We start from the raw sequence: 19,285 nt of genomic DNA, 5'->3' as shown, positions 1-19,285 counted from the left end.
ATGCAGACATACATAGCCAAACAACAGAATTCGACTACGTTTGTTGGTATTATGATGCTTTTCCTGCAATAATAATAGCTGCAATTAAAACTTTGTTACATAGGGGTTTGACAGTTGCTACATAATACAAAAATATCAACGTACTTTAATAAAAAGTACAAAAGGTTAATACATCTGTTTGGGGTAGGTAAGTAAAATTATGGTGAATTACTAATACTGTTACTGTTTCACAATTGTACTGTGTAAAGGAACTGCATTTCTCTAGTACAGTGGAACTGAATATTCTATCGCCTGCGTTTCTAACCGGAGTCCCAGCAAAGAAGGACTTGGCATCATGTCGTTCAGCTTTGGCGGCGGCGCAAATACTGCGGGTGAGGTTTATAAATAATAATTAAAAAAACAAAACAAATTAAACTGTTATTAAAATACTTTAAGCCATATATCGATAAATACATGTAATAAATAAAGGTAGTCAGCATACGTCAAACGAATACTGTGTGTTGGGTTGATAGGGTAGCTCTTTATTTAAACCTTCCAGCGCCAGGCCTGTGAGTGTGGTCACACACACTAGTCTGTACTATGTAAGCTAACCAGTGGTGTATGACGATAGGCATTACCTTGTGCTGTATCTGGTTGAAATAGTGATATATTTTCATAATGTGCTTGTCGTACTATGGAATATGGGCCACATTTTATTTGAGATAATTGAATAAACAGTTTACTGCCGTGTGTTGGTCAGCTTGTGTCTGACTCTGGCATTTTGTATAATTAATTTATTTATTGCATTTGTATACTTTTAGTTGGTTTGTGAACGCACTAGCATTACCTCTGTTTTGTCCGAATTCAACATTAGAAAATTCTGTGACATCCAATGCTTGATATCTGTAAGGCAAGTAGCAAATAACACCCAGGCAGAAGAAACTCCTATCTTTAGGGACAAATATAGCTGGGTGTCATCAGCATAGCAATGGAAGTTCACTAGTCAGTGTCTGCAGATGATGTCACCTAACGGTAGCATATATAATGAAAACAACAAGGGACCCAGAATGGAGCCCCGTGGAACACCACAGACAACTTCCGATAATGACAATTTTACCTCCATCATAGAGACGAGCTGAAACCTATCAGAAAGGTAACCAGATTATGACTACAGTATCAAAGGCAGCACTTAGATCCATGAATAATTAATACTGATGGAAAGCCCAAGTCACTGTTTATCAGCAGATCGTTCACAATTTTGACAAGGGCTGTCTCTGTGCTATGTGCAGCAGGAAAACCAGACTGAAACTTCTCAAATATACCACCAAGAGTTAGAAGTTATTGTACTTGAACTGCAACAACTCTGTAGAACCTTACATAAGAATGGTAGTTTGGAGATATTGAGTTATTGAGATCTAGTAGGAAAAGTAATTCTGTAAACCAGCCTGGTTATAGGATGACTTGTTTACATATAACATGGCACTGAAACCATTTCACGTTATGGCTATTAAACCTAATTTGTGAGTTAAGTAGGGTCAGACTTTTGTAACACTACTGTTAGATCAGAAAACAGCCAATACAATGTGTCGGTGTTCTTTAATAAAAGGTAGGTTTTGCTGTAGAGACACAAGCACATATAACATTACTTTCCATTGTTTAGCTATGAGTTCATAAATTAGACTACATCACTAGGTGGTAGCTCAGGAATAAAACACATGGGAAGAATTGATTTTTTCAAGAATAGTTTTTTATACTAATATTACATTTTGCAAAAACAAAGCTAATGTCTTCAACACATGCTTACGATTAACAACGTTCATAGATGCGTACAGTGAAAACTTGTCAGACAGTGGGTCACATTACACTTTTATTTAACCGTGGCCTGCAGTCGTGAATCTACTTTGACATGCATTTTTACCAGAACCAGAATTGCTGCTTCGTATTTGCGTTGCCAATGGAAATTGATTTAAATGGTCTGGTAGAGGTCTTTTTTTATAGCTGTATTGCTACAAACATTTTAGTTTTGAAAAACTACATATACATATTGCACCCGCAGAGCCAGGACTGCTGCATTTATATGTACTTTGTATATGTATGTGTGGAGCGGCAGTCTGGCTCTGGGGGTTTATAATAATCATTTTACCTTCACTTCAGAATAAAAACAGGATCTAACGGGATGCGTAATTTGGTTATCTACAGCTGGTGTAAATAGCAGAATAATCCATTGTTGAACCACAAGTCAAAATGTTTTTTTCTTACTTAAGGCTCCTCTGGATTTGGTTCATTTGGTGCCAAAACAACGGCATCAACTGGTTTTGGCTTTGGTACAACCACCACTAACGCGTCTGGATTTGGTAGTAAGTTCATTTCTCTGTTCATTTTCAACCTCAGATTCCTTGATGGACCAGCTGCTTCCTTACTAACATTTTTTTTAGATTCTTAGTATTGTCCAGGCTGTGAATTCTGTCTCTACAACCTATTGACAGTGCCATGACAGGTTTAATTTCTGTATTGTATGTGAATATAAGTTGGTGTTTCCTAATAATACTGTACATTAATACTGTATCTTGCACCCCAAAGGCAGAATACCACTCCACACATCTAATTACATATACATGTGGCAGTCTGGCTCTGTGTGCAAAGTATGGTAGAGTTTTAATCAATTTAAAGATTAATCACATGAATTTTATTCAGTGTTGTTAATCAATTAACAGAATCTTCCTAAAAAATATGCATTGTATTAAAACAGTGAACATCAAATCAGTTTTAAAATTAAGGTATATATGCTGATTTGTTGTTCTTGTTTTATGGTAAAATACTTTTTCTTGTGCAGTCTTATGAAATATAACTTCACTGAACATGGGCCATTTGGTGGTCTTCAGTAACTTCCCAAATAAAGTTTTGTGTAACTTCTTTTTTTTTATTCCTACATGAGACTTAGACTATTTAATTAGTTATAGCCAGGCTGTCTAATTTTCTTACCAGACTATTAGTCTTAATTATGCTTTTGTCTTCTTGGCTTTATTTCCCTAAGGAGAAGGTGCACACAAGGCTTGGTTTCAGATTCCCAAGGACATATCTTTTTCAAGGCTTACTGTATTGGGTTTTCTCCTTTTTAATTTTTGTTTTATGTTCATTTTCAGGTCTTGCTGCCCCTGGCTTTGGAACTACGACGACTGCAGCTCCATCAGGTGGCTTTGGCTTTGGTGCTACAGGAACAGGTACATTTCCACAGCCGCTGTAATGTAATAGTAATGGTTGTAGCTATTGACAGCATGAGGTATCGGGTGCATCATAGCCATTGAAGTTAGCATCACCATAAAGGGAGATGTGAGGTTGTCAACTTGCCTTTTCCTATGCCACAGCTACTACTGCTAATAAATATCTCATAAACCTTTTCAGCTGGCAACTGCAATGTTGTGGAAACTCTTAATACTCGATACACAGGTGTATTCTGTGCCAGGGCCCGCTTTACACATTTTGCCACCCTAGACAAAATATAAACATGTGCTAACCCCCCCCCCCCTTTTCCTTCACACACAGACACACAATTCTGAAGTGGTCAGTATTACCATAAAATTACGTTAATAATTTTAAAAGTGTGCCAAAATGATGATCAATTATTTTAGTTAGAAAAAATATCTTGCAGATTATGAAAACATGACTCTTCTGACATTGTTTGCTGCAAAAGCATACAGGGCTTACTTCAGATCCAGGTTTTGGGCAAGTTCATGTTCATCTGACATTTTTGCAAGTCCATTCAACCGATCATTGTGGACCGCAGGTAGTTTTTTTTATTAGTTTCAACTTTGAGAAACTGCGCTTCCCACTTGCAACTGTGACTGGCAGCGTCAGCAGTATTCTCAGCAAAATAAATGCATTTGGAAACACTAAAACATATTGTTTTAGCAAATGTATTCCAGTACATCCTTAGGTTTGGATCCCAAATCCATTCTTCTTGACAGAGCTTTTAGCTTGTTGCATAATTCAAGTGCGTTGGTGTTGTACAGGATTCTGAGTACATCACTGTGTTCCTGAAGCTGTGAAAAACTGCTTGACCAATTGTATAGCAGAGTCTAATATCTGGTTTAAAAAGTGAACTTTGAGTTTCTTTTTGGGGTCATTGATAAGCTCATCTGCTTGTGGGGGAAGTGTTTTTTTTTTTCCTGAAAGGTTTGAATGTGTAGCTCAGGTGGAAAGCAGGCATCGATGTTCAGTTCCTCTGCCAACTCCCTTGCATTTATCAGTGCCCCTTGTCTGTTAGATAATTCCTGAGATAAATTTTTATTGTCTCCAGCTGCTCAATTGCTTGAGAGAAATCGAAGTTAGCTGCCTGGAGTTTTTTGCTTGTTGTATTAATTTCGTACAGTATATCGTACCAAACCACTAGGCTGCACAAAAATGTGTTCGTGATTTGACACAGCTGCTTCCAGTGAGGGTACTATCCTCTGCAATTGACAGCAGTTCATCGTACTCTTCCACCGCTTCAGCTCTGCTTTCCCATCTCGTTTCACAGGGTGGTTTCACTATAAGACGTTTGATGTGTTCTTTTAACTAAAATGTGCAGCTGGTGGGAGCAAGAACATGCAAGTGTGATTGCTTAAGCTTGTTCCTTGACCCCTTTACCACACAGCCAATCTGTCAGACAGCACTGAGACTTCTCTGGTGTTGAAGGATTTCATAACAAATCTTACTGTGCAATCCTGTCTAGATTTGTAGGTCAAGGTAGCTCCCTGCTTGAGTGAAATTCCACAATGGCCATTTCGTAATGAACGCGGTCTACAGGGCATTGCAACTTGGGATGAAACGATTTTTCGATAGTACGGTATATCGTGATTACGTTACATTTTTTAATTATTCGATAATCGTAGAAAACGAGTCGCATACTCACTAAACGTGGCTGGAAGCAGAAGAGACGCCTTTTCTCTCCAAATATGGGTAAAATCATTGGTGTGTACTAGGGCTGCTACGATTAAATCAAAAACCTATTTTTCGATTGATTCCATTCCTCATTATGTACATGGATATAAATACTGGATAATCGATTCAATAATTACATTTTTGTAACGCTCATAGTTAATACAATTATTTAATTTTATCAACAAAACTGCACCGAACGCCCTGCCGTGCAGTGTTTCTACCAGACAAACAGTGGGCGTGATCTTATTTTCTTGCTTGTGTTAAGTAGCATCTGATTTGCCGGTCCAATCCTACCAGCAAATCAGTCTTGAGAAAATTCTTTGCAAGTACGCCCCTCTGTATTCAATGTGCAACAAACAAACAAAAAAAAAGCGATTATTATTATTATTATGTTTTAGGTCGGGATTTTGTGTTTCACAGATAGTGAAGGTTATGTGGTACATTATTAACAAAATACAATGCGTGATGATGCAGCTGTCGCTGAATTAAACCTTTTTTTTGTAAACTCGTATCTAGTTTATATAGCTTACACTCTTAAGTACTGTAACTGTTTGGAATAAATATTTTAGTAACACTCCTGTAGTATGTTAACCTTGCTAGGCTTGTTGCGAATGTTGTGTTTTGTTTTTCTTTTTCTCTTGACGCTACCAAGGCGTAATTACTCCTCGCATTCAGTTGATGTGCACAAGCTTTCACTGAACTGCAATGATATCAAAATGATAACGTCACGGGAAGAGGAATGCACCGAAAATGTATGGTACAATCATCGATATTTACCAGAACGATTATATTGTTCTAACTGACAGCCCTAGTGTGTACTTTTACTACAATTATATATATGCTTTACACGTGTTCTAGTTTACAGCCGAGTGTTCGCTTTACGACAATTATACTATGCTGTAGGACAAAATGGTGTTGTTAAAAACAAGTTGACTGAACCATATATATAGTTGCGATATATAGATATATATATATACCCCTTATATATATATATTTCTATATATGGTATCCTACATGATCACATCATTTCGTCCTTGTTTGGAAGTTTGCGAATGTGGTAAAAGCAGGAACAACTTCAAACATACCCCTCCCTACTTCGCTCCTGGTGGAATTAAGCAAGGTCACTTCAATAACATAGGTTTTCTTTCCAGTGCGGCGCCCTCCCTATACTGTTCTCTGTTCCACCCTCAATTATCAGTATATAACTTCAATATGTTCATTAAAATGTACACGTTATAGGCTATTATGCCACCAGAAAAACAGGCTACCTTTGGGAAAGTTGATAACGGTGTTGAAATGTGTTTTATTAAATTATAAATGAAATAACGACAAACAAGGAATATGCATAAAGAACATCATGCCCATATTGTTTTATTCTATACTTACAGGTTGTATAGTACAAAATAATTTCTTTTGCAGACTATTTGAAAAATAATTGAATAGTTAGCAGTATTTTGCTTTGTGTGTAAAGCAATTACTTTAAATGTATTAAAAGAAGTATAGATGCTTCATATTTTGTAATTATGTTCTGTTTCTAAAAAATTTTGCAAGTCCCATACTGACAGACTTAAATAAAGGTATCATTTTGTGCAACTATTAGATGGTAATATAAAGACCATTTCATTGATTATTTTTCTTCCACTCATGTGCTAGGATTTTTTTTTCATTCTTGCTAGAATCTTGCTCTTTTTTAAAGTCTAGCTTCCTTGTGTTGCAGACCATATTCCACAGAGAAAAAAAAGACATAACTTGTTTTTGTTTTTTTCTTTTTATTCAGTTACAAAAGCAATTGAAAAGTCACCACTACTATCGTGATAATCAGTGTATGGTGAAAGAGTGGGCTCACAACTATTCGTATCGTGGAAATTTACTATCGTTTCATCCCTAATTGCAACTCCTTGCAACTCTCCTCTGGCTGTGATCCTGTCTTTTTTATCTTACAGAGTAGTCTTGTACCCACCACTATGCTCCACTGTGATTCTGTTTAATACTGTTTTTCTTTCTCTCTTGCTAACCCTTCCTTGCCTTGCTATTCTTGCTGCTTCTTCCCTCTTTGCAGGATTTGGTGGGCTGGGAGCTGCAAACACCACTGCTGGTGGGTTTCATTTTGGGGGTTTCGGATTAAATGGTAACGCAACAGCAGTCAGCTTTAATATTGGGAATTTTGGTGCCTCCACAACTGCAGCTACTGTTTTCAATGTTGGTAATAGCCTGGCTAGTGCAGGTAGATACTTTAAACAATACTTACTTTTTTAAATCACATTTTCTTAGTCATTTCCCTTTATTAAGTCTTTGTCTTGCTTTTTTGGTTGCTTGTTTGAGAAAATGTGAGTATTCCCACCATTATCTGTCTCCAACCCTGTACCTGCATGATTACTGTACGCACCCAGAGCAGTGAGGAAATTGAATACATCAGTACCTGGAGAGCTTTTATCAGAACCTATCCTGCAAAAGTTAAAGTGATAAAGTGCTGTTTTCTAATAATGATGAGATCGGTACATATCTATGGCTGTGTATTATCACTTCTGTTCATTACTTTACCATAGGTGTACTTTTTGTGATTTAAAGTCTCATTAAATTCTCATCAGCCTTTCATTGTAGCCTAGAATGGTAGCCGTAGCAGGTGAAATGCACAAGCTTTTGTCAGGTAATATTTACATTGAGGTTTCCTGAGTTTCGGACTAAAGACCTAGAGTAATCAAATACATATGCATTTGATGTAAAAATATGTCTCTGCATAGATTTTGCCCATGTCTTGTGGTATCTGTGTTGTAGGTAACCCCCGACTCTTGCATGGACCCTTTAAGTTAGGAGTCAGTAGGTTCATAATATTTTTTTTTCTTTTTTTTCAGTGCCATAAAATAACATGAACATTTAACATGACATGTTGTCTGTTATCCAAAAAAGTGATGTCAGTGCAAGAGGTTGATTAGTTTCAGAATATTAAATATTTTACCACGTGACTGAAGGGCTCAGAGAATTACTGGTTAAAACTAGTGTTTATCAATTTCTAGTTTTATAAAAAATTCTTAAACTCTCCAAGTATAACATTCAATTACTACATTCCACATGTCATCTGTGAGTTACGAATCATCATATCACAGTCAGCTGTTGGTATTTTCACTAAAGTCACACTTAAGTGTAAATGGCTGCTGGTGTTGCACAAACCGATTATTTGGATCAAGCTGTTCACAGAAATCAGGTGCTGACAATCAGACATGGGTTATTGATTGGGCTGATTTACCATTCAAAGTGAAGAAACAGCTGTTTGGATTTGTGGTGATTGCTGCTTTTCTTAAGGCCAGCTTACATGTGGAAACGTGGTTCATCAGAAATTGTCGGGGAAACTTTTTCAAGCTGCATAAAACTGTAAAAGAAGGGTAAAGCACAGGAACAGAGACAATTGGACAAGGCAGTGGACCCTAATTTGTGAGGAGAGAGGAGCGTACCATAATCTTTTAAATGAACTTCACTTAAGTTATTGCAGATTTGTTCGTATGGATCCAGACACTTTTGCATGATCCATGACATGCTCACAGAGTCTCTACAGATTGGCTAAAGGCAAAATGTTTCTTTGTTTCTGGAAACATGGAAGCATGCAGCATATACAACTACACATTTTGTCTGGGCTTTAGACTCTGGAGAACAGCAATCCACATAAATCCAAGCAGCTGTTTCTTCAGTTGTGTCTCTCTTGGAATGATAAATTAGCTCAATCAACACGAATGACCCTCACCTGTAGAGAGGATGATCCAAATAGTCAGTTTGAGCAGCTACTGGTGTCAGCCACTTCCTAATAGTCTGCACACCTACACGCCCTAAAGAAGCATGTTCAGCTTTGGTGCACCCATCAGCACACGATTCCACTGTCATATCTGCATTTCTGGACTTTTTATGAATTTGCCTATTAATATTCTTCACATAATGGACTCTTCATATTTAGTTATATCACTGTACTCATGCAGTACCTCCTATTTTCCAACAGAGGACTACAGCTATTCTCCATTAGACCCATTTGGTCCACAATCTACAACACAGCAGCGTTCCCTCTAAGGCTAAAATGCACACATTTTTCGCTGAAACTGGCAACAACCTTCGCACTCGGTTTACTAACTTTCGCAAGTTATCATAAATGTCAACCTCAATCGAGACTCCAGCCTCTCGAAGTAAACCTATTATTTTAAGACCATTCTTACAAAGCATTAACACAAGCATATTTATGTCTGTCTTGCAGCTGATTATCTGATTTCTCTCTGTAAAAATGCACGTCACATTAGTACAGCACTCGCTCGGGCACTAGCGAATCTGTACTAGTACAGGGTGGGCGAAGCAGGCGTCTGGTGATTCTGCCTCTAGATAGTGCTGCTCGGTGCTGCTCATGAACTTTGCACAATCATCCTGCGTTATTTAGAAGTATAAATACTCAGGTAAACATAAATAAAAATCACAATACTCACACTTTGACAGTTTTTTAAATTTCCTTTTTAAAAAATGACCATTGCATAACATCAAGCATTTTGAAACTGGTAAAAATGAAAATCAGTACATTCGTCAAATACACATTTAAGTGTAGTAATTGAAGAAGACATAACATGTCCATTTTTTTTTTTTTTTGCGAGTTTATTCATCATGTGACTTTACTCTGTCTCTGCTGAAACTCAACATGGCGGCTGCACCGACAAAGAAAAAAAAAGCAATGTTTCAGTAAGACTAGAGCTGAAAGAAATCTTATCTATATGAGAATGGTTCGATAGTATTCTTAGTTTTGCTGTAATTAGCGTTATGTACGAGTAAATACCATTAAATATAATAATACCACTCTTTAAAGGAAATTAATAACTTTACTGTGTAATGGATGTATAGTCACTACACCACACACTATTGGTTTCATAAAAGACATTCTTTCTGGAGACACGCCTTTTTTTAAATCTTGCAAATAACGAAACAAATTAGGAACGAAACAACTGAGAGGATTAATTGTCCGTTTGCATTAAAAGGGCGCTATTTAAATTACAATAGGGTAAGACAGTGAACGTGTTTTAGGGCAGCGAGTCAGTCAGTGCGTCTATCAGTGTTTCATATTTTATCCTGGTTATAATGCCAGTAAAATGCTAAACTTAATTGTTAGAGTACTGTACATAGGATTACTCTCACTGACATTGCTGGACCGTTACTAAACTGTTTCATATTGTTTATTGTTATTGTAAATGCCAGCCAATAAGCTAAACAGGTCTTTTCAAAACACCTGTATTTGTAGACTGAACTATTGTGTTAGTGGAAGACTGTAAATATGATTCTCACAACTGTGCTGCACATTTGGTTTTCTGAACTGTAATATAATTCTTAGGTTTTCTTGTTTATTTTAATGCTAGCAATGAGCCAAGTGATAGCTGTAAACATTATGACAGGTTTGAAGTGACTTCAGGTGCTTTACTTACTGTTACAGAAACAAGAGTCTGATTGAGAAAAAAAAGTAATATTTATTAAATGTACTTATTTTAACTAGCAATATTATATTTGTATGCAAATACATTAATTATTAATATGTTGATAAAAAGTGGGAACAAATGGAATTGGCTATTTTTGAAAAATGTAATTTGATATTCCCAAGAATGGAACAATTAGTAGCCCTAAAGATGGTTATAATTGAAGACACTGCAGATGCCAGTGTTTTATGCAGTGGTATAAAGCAATTTTATGCAGACCACCAGTTAAGCATGCAGTCTATATCTATAACTGACAGAGCTGCATAGGATCAGGTAATGATTCAAAATCAGAGGCAGAGCCACAGTAAATGTCTTGTTTAAATTTAAAGTAAATTGTAAAATTGTTGAGATACTTGTGTTGGAATACTGTTTCAAAGTTGTGTAATGCAACAAAAATATATTAAAAGGGTTAATGCGTGGCCTAAGGTTTCTCACTGATAATTTACCCTTTCTCAGTCAAAACGGCAAGTTTCTCAGTATCTAAAAAGCTTAGAGGGAACGCTGCAATACAGCATATCGCACTCCTACTAGGGAGGTGCTCATATTGGGGACACACAGGTTGTGGGCTGCACAAGCTCTTGTGACTTTCAGAATAAAAACCAAAAAAAAAAAAAACATCAACAACATCAACATTTAAAGCGACTGTAAGTTTGTTTTTCAGTGATCCAGTTGTAGAGTTATTGTTAAGCATTTTGAGCTCCTGTGTTGATGAAAGCTGCTGAAGAACACTAAACCCATTTCAACTTGATTGTCATGTAACCCTACAGAGAAAGGGAGTGTCCCTCAGTGCTAATTCTCATTCTCAGATATTTTGACGTTGTCACCTATTTTACAATTTCAGTGAATTCAAGTGTTATTTTATCACTAAGGTATGTGTTTTTGTAATGTGTATGTGTTGTTTTTACAGGAGGACTTTTTGGCCACACCCTGAGCAAAGGATTTGGTTTTTCCTCTGGTTTTGGCACAGGCACTAACACGAGTACCGGTCTTGGCACTAGCCTTGGCACTGGCCTGGGAACTGGTTTGGGTTTCGGGGGCTTTAACACACAGCAGCAGAGTAAGTTGGAAAATAACTAAAATACTAATCCATTTTTAAGAAGCAAAAGCACTCATGTTCCCTATGTCTTCACTTGGTCTACATTGTGTCCTGTTTTTGTACTTTGGTCTGTGGTGGTGCCCAATATGTGCAGTCTGACTTGGGGAGCAAGTTAAGCTAGGATGGAGTAGCATTGTTAAGCCCTGTGGGAGGTTAGGCACAGCTAACCGCTTGCTTGTGTGTTTAGCTTCAGGAGGCCTCTTTGGACAGCTAGCACAGGCCCCTGTGCAGTCCAATCAGCTGATCAACACAGCAAGCGCGCTCTCTGCACCAACACTTCTAGGAGATGAGCGTGATGCAATCTTAGCTAAATGGAACCAACTGCAAGCTTTCTGGGGGACAGGCAAAGGGTACTTTAACAACAGCATCCCACCTGTGGACTTCACACAGGAAAACCCCTTCTGCAGGTTTAAGGTAAGGTTCTTGAAAGATGGGCTGGTAGTACTGGAGAGAGCTGTTTGGCCTCCATGCTTATTAAATCCTTTTCCTCTGTTCTTGTGACCACCTGCTAGTGCCCTGTACTATCTGTGCTAAATAAGGCCAAAACAACCTAACTAGACCTGGATACATTAAGGATCAATCCATCCATCCAGGTTATTTATAGTAGTTTCTTTCAGTCTACGTGGCTCATTTAGTCTCAGATTGAGGGTAGAAAAACAAGAATTTACAGTGTCTACCTGTTGTCCTGGAGTAATGCTACATTACTCGCTATTTTTAAGTGAACATCTTAGGTTAAAAGCATTGATAACAGTGGTAGCAGTTTTAGCATCCTCAAGAAGGTATTGCTTATAAATTAAAATTAACTTTTAAACAAATAGCTTACTACTATTATTACTTCCAGATCCCTGGTGATTTTGACACCAGTTCTCCTGACAAGACAAACATGTAGATGATTGTAGCTGTACCCTCAATATGGAAGATGAGAGAAACATGGGTCTTATTTGATTTTTCTTATCATAATGACGCCTCTGTTTTCTGCAGGCTGTAGGCTTCAGTTGCATCCCTGGCAGCAAGGATGAAGATGGCCTGGTGATTTTGGCTTTTAACAGGAAGGAAGATGATATCCGGAATCTGCAGCAGCAGCTTGTCGAGGCTCTTCATAAAGTTCTGGGGGGCAACCAGACTCTGACAGTGAATGTGGAGGGGGTCAAAGCACTGCCAGATAATCAGTAAGTATCTCAGGAACTGAGTTAATATGTTCTTTTTAATTAGGAGAGTGGTATCTGAGTTTGTTTAATTGAAAGAGTGAACTTTATGTAAGGACAGAAACCTCACTTGAAGTACATGTTATGATTTTACACAGAAAATTGATTTATTTTTTGTTTGTAGGATGTGTAAAATTGTCAGTTATTGTAACAATGCATAGAAAGGGAGTTGTTGGCAAAACATTTATCCCTTGCTGCTTTAAGTAGGCATTGATTTTAATTTGTCTCAGGACAGAAGTCCTCATTTACGTCGTTGAACGTTCTCCTAATGGTACATCGAAGAGGATTCCAGCCACGACTCTCTTTAACTACGTTGAACAGGCCAATATAAAGAATCAGCTGCTGCAGCTGGGAGTGGTTCGTACCCTGACCAGGACAGAGCTTTCCCCGGCACAGCTTAAACAACTCCTACAGAACCCGCCAGCTGGTAGGTGAACAAGAATGTCTGAAACGCATTTTTTATATTAGTAGGACTGCAACAATGAATTGACTCAACTGAACAATTTAGTCGTCGCTGGAATTAATGTAATTAGGCATCCAACATCTGACACAAAAAATCATTAGTCCAAATATCAGAGAAAATGTTTTGCTAGATTTAAGAGTCTAGGATGAATAGGTGGAATTGACCATTTTCCACGTATTAGAACATAAGAAAGTTTACAAACGAGAGGAGGCCATTCGGCCCATCTTGCTCGTTTGGTTGTTAGTAGCTTATTGATCCCAGAATCTCATCAAGCAGCTTCTTGAAGGATCCCAGGGTGTCAGCTTCAACTTTACTGGGGAGTTGATTCCAGACCCTCACGATTTTTCAGGTTGAAAAAGTCCCTTTGGTCGACATTGTCAATACCTTTTAGAATTTTGAATGCTTGAATTAGGTCTCTGCGTAGTCTTCTTTGTTCAAAACTGAACAGATTCAATTCTTTTAGCCTGTCTGCATATGACATGCATTTAAAACCTGGAATAATTCTGGTCGCTCTTCTTTGTACTCTTTCTAGAGCAGCAATATCTTTTTTATAGCGAGGTGACCAGAACTGAACACAATATTCAAGATGAGGTCTTACTAATGCATTGTACCGTTTTAACATTACTTCCCTTGATTTAAATTCAACACTTTTCACAATGTATCCGAGCATCTTGTTGTCCTTTTTTATAGCTTCCCCACATTGTCTAGATGAAGACATTTCTGAGTCAACAAAAACTCCTAGGTCTTTTTCATAGATTCCTTCTCCAATTTCAGTATCTCCCATATGATATTTATAATGTACATTTTTATTTCCTGCGTGCAGTACCTTACACTTTTCGCTCTTAAATGTCATTTGCCATGCGTCTGCCCAGTGCTGAATCTTGTCTAAATCATTTTGAATGACCTTTGCTGCTGCAACAGTGTTTGCCACTCCTCCTATTTTTGTTTGCTTACTATGCCAGAATCTAAATCATTAATGTAGATTAGGAATAGCAGAGGACCTAATACTGATCCCTGTGGTAGTTCACTGGTTACCATGTGTACCATGCGTTTCCTTGAATTCCTACTGCGTTCAGTTTGAGAATTAATCTTTTATGCGGGACTTTGTCAAAAGCTTTCTGGAAATCTAAATAAACCATGTCATATGCTTTGCAATTATCCATTATCGATGTTGCATCCTCAAAAAAATCAAGCAGGCTAGTTAGATGCATGTTTCTTGCAGTAGGCACATGCAGAGGTCTTTAAACTGCTGAACTGTCTTATTTTGGTTTGTCTGACTCTGGAACAGAGCAGGAAAACCCAAGATGTGACAGATGTTTTTTTTTTCCCTCACCTGTATGCAGCCTGTTTATCAAAAGGTGGACAGAGTAACTTGGTGGTGGGATATTTAGAGACTGGGAGTATTAAAATAAATATGGACATTTTATTCTGATGGTTATATTAATTATTACTTATTTTATGTTTTCAGGTGTCGATCCAATAATTTGGGAGCAAGCTAAAGTGGACAATCCAGATGCAGAAAAGTATGTCTTTCTTTTCATATTCAAAATGTGTTGTGTCTTTAGTGTATTCCTGTTGGAGATCCAAAAGGTATAGAAATTAGAAACTGCTAAAATCAAATCTACTTATAGGGGAAAAGTTAGATTGGATTAATAAAGTTATAGGACATGGTGCTGTTCTCTGAGCAGTACAAGTTCCAGCTTTTAAACAGTAATTTACAGGCCATTTGAAGATCCAGGTGAGCTGGTGTAATACAAGCCTGGCCCCAAATATGCAGTAACGCGTGGTGGGGAGGTTTAGGGCTGCTGCTCTTAAACTAGGTTGGTTCATTTGGTAAAAGATATCTTCAAGTTTTTAACTGCTGCTAACAAAGGAATTGATTTAATATTTGTTTTGTCAGTTTTATTATTTATCTTAGACAGTCAGCAGGCAGTCTCATGCTAATATGATTTTTAAAAACTAACAAAAAAAAAACACGAATAAGACGGAATGATTTGTTCGGTTGTTTCCATGTTCATTCCCAGTATTAAATGCGTGCTGTTTTTGCAGTTTGATTCCAGTGCCAATGGTTGGTTTTAAAGAACTACTAAGAAGACTAAAGATCCAAGAGCAGATGACAAAGCAGCACCAGACCAGAATGGATGTAAGTGCCCCCATATTAATTTTAATTGACAGTGATACTCCTAGCAAAATCTTTTCAAAATACGATACACTGCCAAAAAATAAATAAACAAAAATGCTATAAAAGAAATACTGCAAAGCTGCAAAGTAATAAGCAATTTTATGACGGGAATAAGCTATTCAGGCCACAGTTTTCCTGTAATCTAAGTCATGTGGCTAGCAGCTAGAAATAGCACAAGTATTATTGCTAATTTATTCCGCACATGAATGTTAAATAATGGTAGCCAAGTGCTGCTAGTTTTCTTGTATTTCAAACAAAAAATACAATTCTATTAATTTTAAAACTAAATAAACAAGCCTGCTGTGTAATTAAACTTGTCTTACATTTCAACAAAGTAAGTACCAACAGAATTTTTTTTCTTCATAACAGCTTTTTAAAATTATTATTATTTGTTTATTTAACAGACACATTTATCCAAGGTGATTTACAGAGACTAGGGCAGGGGTATTCAATTACATTCACTGGAGGGCCAGATAATGTCCAATGTCAATGTCTAAATCTTGGGGGGGGGGGGGATTTGTGATTGCCATTTAATAATACAAATACAAAGCAAATATATTTATCACTCTAATGCTCTTAAAACTGCATGCTATTAATCTTAATTTTATTAAAACTATTACATTAAAATGGACATCTAATTAGCTTTTTTTTTTGTCAAAAGTTTTGGTTCTCGCTCAAATTTACTGCGCAATAGGCATGCAAGTTAAGTAGTGAAAGCACTCAATCAATGGCAGGGAGCATGGCAAATTTGTCATGACAGCGGCGCCAGCCTTTCCATGATGAGGTGGAAGGGGGGCCAGAACAAATATTGAGGGGGCTACACCCCACTTTGTGCAGCACGCATAAATACATTTGAATCATTTTTCTTGTCAGCAATGAAACAGCAAGCATTTAAACAAACTTAAGGAAAGATAGAAGTTACAGGAGAGGAGCAATTATTTGAGGAAGTTAAATAATAGTAAACTATAAAAAAAAATTCACTATTAGGTTAAGGCGTGTGCTGACGCAACTGGGAATGAATGTGCAGGCTGAGTGTGTGAGCAAAGTTTATTGATTGAGGGTAGCTTACATACAGAGTGAGTTGTAAGCAAGGAAGATGGGTTATTACCAAATAAAGTGCAGTGAACATTTTTTCCTGTATTATGTCGTGTTGCCAATAAATATTACTTGTTAGGGGACACAAATGCCCTGTAGATAGCAGTGACTTTTCAGCTGTGCCTATCTACAACTAGCATTTGTAACAAAGGACAGCTGACCAGGTCTTCCAAATGGTGGTTTGATTTGCCACTAGAAACGCTAGTTTCAATTCTGCCCTTCACTTTTTGTCGTTAACCTCCAACATGGATGCTTCTAGAAGCAGTTTATTTTATTCAAAGCAGAATGTGGAGTAGCATTGTTAATAGGGTCAGTTGTTTTTGTAGTCTTATTGAGACTCTGCAGTGTTTGCAGAATGTGTTGACTGTGTGTCCTGGATCATCAATTGGCCGTCCTAAAAAAAGAAGTCTACTTAGCTATTTACTGTCATTGTTTAAAGATATCAGCATGAATAAAAAATATTTTTTATTTGAAAATAAGCCATTTACAGTGCTCACCCTTTATAGTGCTATAGTGCAGAGCCATAGTTACAAGGCTGTGCTATTTGTGTATATAAATAAGTACAATTACAATATAACTTCATTATAACAAACCCCCCTGGGACCTGGAGAAATGTTAGTTATATCAGGTTGTTTACTATAATAGGGTTTGGGTTCGTTATAGTGAAGTTTGACTGTGTGTGTGTGTGTCTATATATATATAACCTGTAATTAAGTCAGTAGTTCACTTTGAAGTGCTGCTGTGGAAAAACATTCTCTGCAAATCAGTAAAAGTTAACAGATTGAGGCACCAAGACTCGTAAGATCACCACTGTGCCTCATATTTTATTGCAACATTTGTTCATATGGGTAAATATTTCATGTATTCAGTTGTCTTATGCTTGCACTTGTGTTATTGTCAATTTGTTTATAGATAATCTCTGAAGACATAAGTGAACTACAGAAGAACCAGGCTACAACAGTGGCAAAAATAGCCCAGTACAGGAGAAAACTGATGGACCTGTCACACAGAGTCTTGCAGGTAAGTGCGGTCTTCATTTACCTTTTAATATTCACCAGCAAGCTTTATGTCAAACGCACATTTTTAGCAATACATTTGAACACCAGTCATTCAATGGTGATGAAACTTGAACGTTTCTTTTTGCAAGCTATTGAGGGTGTAGGAGTTCTGGCCCCTGTCAGGTTTTGTTTTAATAATGAAAGCTATATATTCAATTTGAGTATTTGCATGAGTACAATGTACCAACACCATGATTGGCAATAGAACAATATAGCTATTGTGCTTTTTTATTTTTATAGAATTCATAAAGTTTAAACTTGTACCCTAAATTAGAAAGTGCTGTTTTGGATCACTTCCTCAGGTATTAATCAAGCAAGAAATCCAAAGAAAAAGTGGCTATGCAATCCAGGTTGATGAGGAGCACCTACGTGTTCAACTGGACACAATACAGAGTGAACTGAATGCACCAACTCAGTTTAAGGTAGACAGATTTGTTGGTTGTTTCTGTGATGTATGTATTTAATTTACTAAATCTGATGGTCTGAACACTTTAGTGTGTCAGGTGAGAAACTTGGTATATTCTAGGAAGGTAACTATGAGTACTGTTTCCTTCAGGGTCGCTTGAATGAACTCATGTCCCAGATTAGGATGCAGAATCACTTCGGAGCCGCTAGGTCAGAGGAGCGGTACAGCGTAGACGCAGATCTCCTTCGGGAAATCAAGCAGGTGAGTTTATACTGGCCAAGCTCTGGGAGCAGCACAATATAAAAATATGCCCTGCAGATTAATGTTGTGTGTCAGGGCCGAGGCTGATTTACGCTGTGAATAACCAGCACGTGACCATTACTGCGTCATGGCTTTGTACACTAGGTTTCCCTGATCCCCATTTGGGAGGATTATGATTAGACTGCTTGTGTAATAGTGCCAGCAGTGCTTATGATACTGAAATGGAAAAAAACATTTGCCTGTTAGCATTATGAAAGGCCTTTGGGCAATAGCAATGAGGAGAAAATGAACACAACTCAGTAGCAGAGACAGTTTATAATTACACTGAAATATTTTCCTTTCCTGTCCAGCACTTGAAGCAGCAACAGGAAGGCCTAAGCCATTTGATCAGTGTCGTCAAGGACGATGTGGAGGACATCAAGCTCATAGAACATGGGCTTCATGACAGCGTCCACACCAGAGGAGGGCCATTCAGCTGACAACAGACCTGCTTTCAGGCATCATGTTATGGGAGGGGAAAGGCAGTAGGGAGCATTTATGTGCTGAATACCATGGTAGTGAAAGCTACCCCATCAAGGTAGTCGCACTGGAAGATAGCCAATTGAATTGGACAGTAACCTGGCTAAGCAGACACAACTGGCATACCTGCCTCCCACTCCCTATCAGTGACAATACAGATAAAGGAACACTTCTGTTGAACAGACCAAGTATTTTACAAAAGCAGATTTGTTTTGTAGTGTTTTAGTAATGTGCAGCATCTCTTTTTTTACTGGAATATCCATCCAAGGACTATTTTCTGCAAAAAGTTTTGGTTTTAAAGTTGGAATTGTTTAATAGAACAATAAATAAATAAATAAAACTTTCTAATTGTTTGACTAAATTTTCCCTGCTGTAATGCTTTAACTTGAAAAGGTCCAAATAAGGTAATGGCTTAAAAAAACAACTCAAAGCATTTTTCTGCTATTTTTTTTTTTTTTTTGCACTCAGATGTTTGAATTGAGGTTATTAATCTAATGGATAAAGTATTTGGTTCATTTAAAAAATAAATACAATTAAATACAATTCAAAGCTTACTGTGAGAAAGCATGCTTTTTCAGGATTGAGGTTACACTGCATTTGAAAGATATACAGGTT

At 37.4% G+C, this 19,285-nt stretch overlaps 1 protein-coding gene across 3 annotated transcripts; it reads left to right on the top strand.

Annotated features, from left to right (window-relative positions):
- The first annotated feature begins 292 nt into the window (after positions 1–292).
- LOC121316239 (nucleoporin p54-like) lies at positions 293–19,013 on the top strand. Of its 3 annotated transcripts, XM_041251181.1 has the most exons (14): positions 293–371; positions 2,244–2,336; positions 3,123–3,200; positions 6,959–6,994; positions 11,293–11,442; positions 11,669–11,895; positions 12,463–12,650; positions 12,917–13,113; positions 14,618–14,672; positions 15,199–15,292; positions 17,339–17,446; positions 17,787–17,906; positions 18,041–18,151; positions 18,502–19,013. In XM_041251181.1, the coding sequence occupies exons 1-14, from the start codon at positions 335–337 to the stop codon at positions 18,628–18,630; spliced, it is 1,623 nt and encodes a 540-aa protein (XP_041107115.1). In that variant the 5' UTR covers positions 293–334; the 3' UTR covers positions 18,631–19,013. The 3 variants fall into 3 exon arrangements, with proteins under 3 accessions (XP_041107115.1, XP_041107133.1, XP_041107124.1); XM_041251199.1 differs by lacking the exon at positions 2,244–2,336; XM_041251190.1 differs by lacking the exon at positions 6,959–6,994.
- The last annotated feature ends 272 nt before the right edge of the window (positions 19,014–19,285 follow it).

This window comes from Polyodon spathula, chromosome 1, assembly GCF_017654505.1.
Source record: "Polyodon spathula isolate WHYD16114869_AA chromosome 1, ASM1765450v1, whole genome shotgun sequence".
NCBI lineage: Eukaryota > Metazoa > Chordata > Actinopteri > Acipenseriformes > Polyodontidae > Polyodon > Polyodon spathula.
Note: the sequence above shows the minus strand (reverse complement) of the source record. Positions and strands in the feature narration are given on the sequence as shown.